At 35.9% G+C, this 8,785-nt stretch overlaps 1 protein-coding gene across 1 annotated transcript; it reads left to right on the top strand.

The window, feature by feature from the left end:
* The first annotated feature begins 611 nt into the window (after window positions 1-611).
* LOC149566401 (uncharacterized) lies at window positions 612-5,373 on the top strand. Its single transcript, XM_089819764.1, has 4 exons — window positions 612-920; window positions 1,030-1,083; window positions 4,444-4,551; window positions 4,646-5,373. Exons 1-4 carry the CDS (start codon window positions 807-809, stop codon window positions 4,781-4,783), a joined length of 414 nt encoding a protein of 137 aa, XP_089675890.1. The 5' UTR covers window positions 612-806; the 3' UTR covers window positions 4,784-5,373.
* Window positions 5,374-8,785: the final 3,412 nt, after the last annotated feature.

Genomic DNA, 8,785 nt, shown 5'->3' with positions numbered 1-8,785 from the left:
AAGGGGTGCATTCCTAAGACTCAAGTGAGAGCTATCCTATTGCTTGTTGAGAAAAAAATCAAATTCTTAGCAATTCAAAATTCATTTATACCATTACCCAATTTACACTAACATATTTATAATGTTTCAAATTGAAAAATAAGATACATCTTGCATCACAACGACTTGATAAACCCTATCTAAAAATTCAAAGAACATGTTTTGAATGTCACACAAAAGACTTTGCCATAAAATTTTCACATATGAATAAACATTTTGTTAATAATAATTAATATATAAATTGAAGATGGAGAAAGTAAAATGAGAAAGGAAAAGAAAATGAAAAATGTAATTTAAAAAGATGATTTTTATAATTTAATATAAAACTTCACTTAACTAATTTTTTAATTAATATGTAAATTACAAATAAATTTATGAAAAAATAAAAAAAATTTAAAGTTTTTATAGACCTTTCATACCTTGACCCATTGTACCCCAAATTAAAAATTAATTTAGTACTATATGTTAAATTTTAATTAACTAAAAAACTACCATTATGATGCCGGCATAGACATCGCCAATCTTTCCCAACGGAGACATACTATTTTAGCGTATTAACTATTTATTCATCCACTGTGGAAATAATTAAAATCTCCCCTCCTATAGGAAAACCAATTGTTTCAGCGGCCAGGCTCAAAATTGTCTCGTTGTACTTTTTCTGATTATCGCAATCTCAATAAATATTTTGCAGTTGAAAATCTCTTCTTCTGCGTCGACAATTAGACATCGGCAAATCCATATGTTTTCTACTCGCTTCAGATAAAAAAATGTCTAGCGCAGAAAAAAACCATGTAGGGTTAGGGTTAGCTTGGGCTTCGCATTCAGCAGAGTATACAGCACAGACAACGTCTGCAATTGAGGGCTCCAACGTGGGATTCCAGGTAATATTTTAATTATGTTTGTTCTTTCTTGGTCTCTTTATATTGTAATTTGTGAAATCTGGTGTATAGGGTTTGGCAATTGAGAATTTGGATTATTTTTTCCTTGCAGCTCCTGAAAAAATGTGGTTGGAAGGAAGGAACTGGATTGGGAGTTGCAGAACAGGTTGGATAATTACTAACTGCTCAATTGAGTTGTTTGCCCCTTTTTCTAAAAGCAATTAAAGATATAAGTTGGGAAAGTGGTAGTTGGAATGGTAACATAATTGTACAAAATTTGAATGGAATATTAGAGTTTCAACGAGTTTCTAGACCATACATATAGTCAAAAACATGTAGCTCGCGGGCGGAGGGAAACTGATTTATGGGTCACTCGTGTAAGTGATACCATATTGCCCAAGGCGAGCCCTCATGGATTACCGATATTGGTCCATTTGCCAATTTATGGAATTGGATTTAGCATCATATAAAACGTAAATAAATTAAATTGAATTATCTGAGTTAGTAATATTGTTTTTTGGCTTGGTGATTGAATCTTATGTAAGATTGGGTTAATTTCCTTACCAAGAGGGGAAAACATTGACCTGAGTACCCAGATTAGCTATGGTTGTTTCTTTTGCGGGGCAAATTTCGATATCTTCAGTGAGGTTGTGATGGTCTTTAACATGGTCTTTGATAATTTTGGAGTCATGCATTCTTTTATTGGGTGATCTTAGGATGCAATTTTCAGATTTCCGGGTCAAATTTACACTTATATCTTATTTCTTACACTAAAACCTCACTATTGACCTGGGTACTTTTTAATCATGTGGTCCAGAGAATTCTCTTACAAGCCTGTCTATTGCTGAGAGTAATGCTAGACAAATACCTGTTTCTTAACACACGGTATCCTAAGACATGAATCTCCAGGTTGCAGTATTAACAGTCACTTCCTTGTTACTAACGCAAGTAATTACTGTGTTTTATCGAACCCCCTGTCATTTTGTTTCTATCATTTTGGAAGCCCCTTAGTTAGATCTTTGATGCCACTGATATACAGGGGGCACATTGCCTCCATATTGCTATGATGGAATGTTTTATTTTTTGTTGTATTTAATTTTCTCACATTCAGGTGAATCGGGTAGAAGCAGCTGAATTATATGTGACATATCATTATGATGGAAATGTGTTCTGAATTATTCCACTCATCCATTACAACACACGAATCTTCTGATTTGGAAACAAGCTTTGAGATACAAAGTCTAATTTGCAATCTCCCCTTTGACTAATAGGATTGTTTCCCCAAGTTAACAGGGTGGGGAGGACAGATGGGTGAGTTTCTGGTATGGCAAATTTGTTTACCAAGGTTGGGGATGGCAATGGGATGGCAAAGGTGATAACTATATAATAATAAAATATAGGGAAATTTGCAAATATACATGATATTTATATGAAAATATGGATAAAGCTTGTCATTTAAGCATCATAAAACCTTGAGGTACAAGTTAACAACATTTAATTTTTTCAATATTCAATATGCATTCAGAACTTGAAACTCATAATTCATTGTCAATATCATATATGCATGTGATAACAACAAATATTTAAATAAGTTTAACATACCAATTCAAAATGCTCAAAGGCAAAATGCTGCCATATAGTTTCATGCTCAATATAAACATTAAAATACCTAAAAACAAAGCCCACTGCTGGTCTTGTTCCGATACAGCCAACTCTGCATCAGAATTAGAGTCATCTGAATTGTCACTATCGTGTTCCTCTACAAGTGCATCCTCGTCTAATGAATCCCCAAACAATCCTGGTGGTGTCTCCTCCTCAAAAACCTGGCCACATCTTCAGAATCAACATCCCACCGTAAATATGGAGTCTGCCTATACTGTAGAGTTTGATGATCTTGAAGTTAAAGAGCTCTATGCTCCGCCACTAGCTTCTCCACTCGTCTAGAGGTAAGTCTATTCCTCTTGAGGGAATGGATAAAGCCATATGTAGATCAATTCTTCTCTGCAATAGAGGAAGTAGTGGTCTGTGCAAGGAGGCGAGTGACAAGCACCTTTTTGTGGTGCGTCTCTCCCATGCCATGTCCACCACTGAGTAGGATCTTTTAGTGCCAATATGACTCTGTCCAACTTTGCCTGTGGGTCACCCATTTTTTGGCCATGAAGGCTTGTGCTGTCAAAAGGAAGTCTGTGCAAGGGATAGAAGTCTCCAGCTCTGAAAACATCTAATTAATGGCTTGTGAGAAACCATCTAATACCTCTAAATCATCACTTGAAGGCACCCTTCCATCCATTTGTAGATACCATGTGGGATTTAGAGTGTAGGCTGCCATATGAAGTGGTCTATTCATTATGTTTCACTTCCATGTCACATTGGGCGTAATATGATCTCATATAACCCCCAAGTAGGATCCTTAGCTGTAATTGTGTTTTTATCTTCTCCAACATAATGTCAAATCTCTCATACATCTCTCCAAAACTAGGAGAGTCTTGTTCACCATATCTGATGGCATCTATGATAGGGGAGATCAGAATTAGAAATTATAATTTAATATAAAAATCAGCAATCTAAAGACTAATACGCAGTTTTAAATAAAATCAGCAAATTACCTCATTGTGGCCCACCAACTGTTATCAAGGATCTTTAGTTTGTCTGATCTTCCTTCAGAAGAGCCAGTATTGGACCATCAGGTCCACTCTGGATTCACTGCCATCAGTTGTAGAGGCTTATGCACCTCAAACATCCTCTCTATCAAGATGTTGTAAGTGGTATACCTATAATATAAATAATTTTGAATAATTAGGGAAATATAACACACGTAAAAATAAATTAAATAATTACAAAATGAAGTAATTGAAATTCAAATTGGCATACATTGTCTCAGCTGGTTTGAGGAACTCCTCCTTTGAGGACAACCTAAAAGGAGCAAGTGAGGTGAGGTGTATTGGGAAGGGGGAAATCAGGCTGGGGATGCGTCCCTGGGTTATGCTGACTAATTGTAAATTTTTGTACCAATGCCTGCTATGTTTTGTGCAAACAGACTTCAAGGTACATATTCTAATTAACATCCTCTCCATGTAGTTGGTGCCTGCTGTCATTTCTGTAACTTATAGCTTGTGGTTTTAATGTGTCTTATTTAGAGATATGTCTCTGCATGTGGCATATCCTTGGTAATGGAATTTATTGATTTAATTATATGTATATATGTCCTTTCTATTTGTTTAGACAAGTGTATATCCGGTCTCGTATTTTAGTAATTTACCTAGTACTTTACATGTGGGTTGATACTAGATTTTGGTTTCAAATAATCTTTGGATCTATGCATGATTGGAGTGTTCAGTAATTCCAATTTTGATTAAAGATTTGAAATAAATAGCTAAAGAACAAGACCTGTAGCAGGTCACTGACAATACCTGTATCTCTAGTTGCTTGATCTCCGCTTGGAAATTAGTTTGTTATCATCTTGATGAAATCGCTCACAAATTATCTTTCTATTACGATTATTTTGAATGATGATATTTTCTATCAGGGCAGGTTGGATCCTATAGAAACACACGTGAAACATGATAAGCGAGGCATTGGTGCAGAAAAGAAACCAAAGAAAACAGTAAATTGTACACCGAAAGAAAACAATCAAGTAAGCTCAGTTTCCATTACTGTCAGCATTGTAAACATCTTTTTGTCATTCTTGCATATTATTTGGATATCTGACAGAGATTTGGTCTTTACAGTTGCAACCAAAAAGAAGTTCAAAAAAGATGAAAGCCGGATCCAAAAGGTTAAGGAAGCTGGAAGCTGAAGAGAAACGGCGGCAAGACCAGGCATTTGAGGTAGCATTCTTCAGGGAGTTCTGGCCAGATAATGTATGAAATATTTCTTAAAATATTTCATGAAAGTGTGTGGAGATAAAGCTTTTGTGGGCAGAGGTAGTTGTGCTTTCTAATTCATTGTCTTCCTGTAGTGCCAGTCATATTCTCTTTTGCTTTCATTTTTGTACTGGGGAAAAATGCACTTGGGGCAGATCTATTTGAAGGGGCCGATTCATGAAATTCTTTTCTTTTAATTGTGGATATATGATTATATTCCTTAAGGAAGGCTTTGGGTAGACAGGTATGGCATGTGAAAAGCAGCTAAGCAATGCGTTCACAGTTTCTTTTTCAACAAGATGTGTATTTTTAGTTCTAACAGTCTGTTCATTCAGGCACCTCCAAAATTTCGTCTCATTTTTGTTTGGCGAAATCATGTTGGCTATATATTTTATCATGAGATTAGTTCTCCCCCCTTTTAAGCATTTTCTGTAAGTCATAATTCAAATATCAATTTAATCTAAGTCATGTATTAAGAGAAATTGCATCTGTATTGGACTGCAAATTACCCAAGAGAAAATTGTATTTTGTCCAATACATTGGTGGCGTTTTTAAGTATTCCTGATAAATAGAATTTTATCTCTTTGATGAAATAGTAATGTCTCTTTGAGTGCAGAGTATGGCAGATTGCTATAATGAAAGCCGTGTTTACAAATATTCATATTGTCACAAATTTGTTTATTGAGACGAGCATTGTCAAAGTTTCAGTCAAAGAAAATGTCGAAATGAAATCTTAATATAAATTTCAAAGTTGCCTATTCTGGCAATGGTTTGGTTTTGGTTTATCATTCATGAATCTGGTTTGTGGATTTGGCTAATTTTTTCTGAGGTTTTGGTTCAGTCCATACCAGAATTGAAAAACGTGTAAAAGTGACATGCATGCATAATGCCATTTATTATATATTGCATATGAATTACCTTTTGCATGGCACCATTAAAATGATATGAATTGGTGTATAATGCCTTCACCAAATGATAGCTTATTCATATTAATCTACCAAATGACATGGGGTTGATAAGCTCTTAGCTGATATTTGGAGGTTAATAATGAGTATAATCCTGTACATTAGAGACAGAACACAATACTATAGTTAGTGGTACCTGAGGGGCAAGGGTTACTGCTGGAGGCATCATCCCTTTGATGACCATAGGGCTGAGAGCATTGATTCTTGAAGATCGATGGGGAGTTTGTCATAGGGCAATTGTTGGCATAGGCGTCAGTGTTGCAATATGACTCGGTTTGAAAGGCAGCACAGGCACTCTTGCATCCGTTTATGTTCAGTTCAACAGGGCTCCCACCATTCTCATTGACTTTGCATGCATGGGCAATGCACTGTCCATTGATAGGATTGATGGCAAGAGGATTGTTGAATCCATTTACCAGAAAGACATGGTAGTCCTGGTCACACTGGTTGTAGTTGGCCAGCATGGTGGGAATGGCTCCCAAGACTTGGCAGCTTATTGGCTGCTGCAGTCACTGGTTTGATAGGTTCCTTTCCTGCTTGTATGCAACAAAAGTGGTTGGTCCCAGAATCTTGTCGACTGTCCTTGTTGGCCCCAGAGGCAAGCAAAACCCGCAGCCTAGCATAAGTTAAAAGGGACACTCATAAACATTTTCCAGAAGCGTGAATGTAATGAGTTGTGATATAAGTATTTTTACCAAGTAATCAATGGATTCAACATGAACATGATGTGTGAACTGGCATATAGCAAATCAATTCATGATTAATCTGGAAATGTCAGAAATATCCGAAGTCTCAAAATGCTAGTGATTTGACAGTGGAATGCATTGCACATGAAACACATAATGCAATATACTCATTATTTGCAGGGAAGTTGGTAGCAGAGAAGTGAATATGGTCAAGAGGAACTGTTATATTTCTGCAATTTTTTTTGTTACCATATTTATCTTCCATGTGTTGGTAATTAGTTCTATGAAAATGGTACAGGGGCCATTAGGAGTTAATGAGATCACTCTAGTGGAGCTTAAGCTTCTGTTAAGCTACAGGCACCTGCTACTCCAAACGTCAAGTCAATTACAAAACATTTATGAATATGTGCTCTAAAACAATAATTAGGACAATTATCTTTTTGAGAATCCATGATATCGAAACTAAATTGATTTAGGCATGTAATGGGCATGGAGGATTGAGGAGGCATCTGGTTCTGTTTAAAACTTGTTGGGGAACCCCTTGATGTTCTCCTCGTGCCTTGTGTTGTTGCCTTTTGGGTACCAATAATAAATAGACCTAAAGAAAAGAAGTCTTATAAATTTCCAAATACACTAGAGAACTGTACTTGCAGGAGAGACATCAGAAGAAACATGCTAGGTTTTCTTCAAAAACTACTATGGAGGAATTTGCAAGTTCTGTCATTTTGACAGAAACCAACTGATTTAAATTAATTTGGCATTAGTATTGTATTTTATACATATTATCAGATCAGTTTTTGATTTTTTTGAATGAATTTTTAGTCACAAGCAATAAGAAACTTTGCCCTAGGATGATGAAATAAATGCATTTTTACTTTGTCATCAGCGATCATGATGTGGGTTGCATCAGACGACAATTCCCATGTTTTTGATTGTATGCATATGATATTTTGTTCAACAAGGAAAAAAATTAGTATCACAGGGGCAACCTATTTGTAAGTGCTTTATACCTTCGAGTATTGGAATTTGAAAATGGGATGCCAAGAGCATTCCTCAAACCTGTGTATTGTTCCTGACCATGTATTATTATGTGGAGACTAAAGTCAAAGATTGGCTACTCAATCAACTAAAAGCAATTATGAGATGATTTTTGATTTTATTTCTAGACTTTTGCTTGCCCGTGAAAAGGAGATATAAGTTTCTCATCAGCCTATGTTGGATTCTTAATGTGATCTGTATGCCCTCTATAAATATTGTTTTTTGCATTCCATTGCACAGGTTAATAGCACGGGCAATGTATGTGTACAGGATTCCTGAACGTGCATTAGTAATGCTTGTGGACAATCAATCAAAAGCACATAGATCAAATTTTGTATTTAATGTCTAGACCGATTCTTCCCTTGGTATCAAAACTATATCCAGGATTCATGATTGGTACCCATCTTCACATGACAGGTACCCACTAAATATAGGTCACTAAGAACCTCCCACTGCCCTTGATTACAGAAATGCAATGGCTGATTAAGATAATAAGTTGCTACATGGATGCGTATGTGAAGCTGGTTATGCCATTTACTTTCAATCAACTAAAAAATGGGGCCATACTTGCAAAAGTGCAATTAAATCACAAGTGTGTATGAAAACAAGCTAAATTACAAACTAAATAAAAGTATGCATATAAATTTATATAAAGTAAATGCTAATATGGTAAACTTCAATAAATTTACCGTCACGATCTTGCACAAGGGGTATAATACCTAACTCATCAAAACATAATTTGTCCTAGTTGTTCCTATAGTGGTTGTAGCATAGGATGAGGAAGTCTACTCCTCACTAGCAAACACGTGCCTCAAAGATGCATTTGATTGCATCAAGGATTTTAGTGTGATAAGATTTGAGGCGAATATTGTGATACTAGGATGAGCCAACTCTTTTTGTTGTGTGTATTGACTTATAATGCACTAGTAAATTTGGACCTATTTTTCAACGTGTTGGTGGTTGAAATTTCAACACTTAAACGTTGAAAGTCAAAATTGCTAGAATTGCGTCGAAAGTCTGACACACTGCACAACTGTTGATTTATTGACAAAATGCTTCGTCGAAAATCATCCCCATCTATGTCACATGTCGATGCTAGATAACTAATTTGAAACGCCGAACTATCGATGCCAACCAGAGATGATTCAATGAGTTTGTTATACCATCGACAACCCACCTTGCCAAACTATCAATGCCATCCACAAATGATTCGATGGGTTTGTTATACCATCGACAACAAACCCCGTCGAACTATCGATGTTGGCAGAGATGATTTGATGGGTTTGTCATACCATCAGAGATAGGGCACATCGAAA

This window comes from Cupressus sempervirens, chromosome 3 (assembly GCF_028749045.1).
Source record: "Cupressus sempervirens isolate cs-2001-9-10 chromosome 3, ASM2874904v1, whole genome shotgun sequence".
NCBI lineage: Eukaryota > Viridiplantae > Streptophyta > Pinopsida > Cupressales > Cupressaceae > Cupressus > Cupressus sempervirens.
This window is presented reverse-complemented; position numbering and strand designations above follow the sequence as displayed.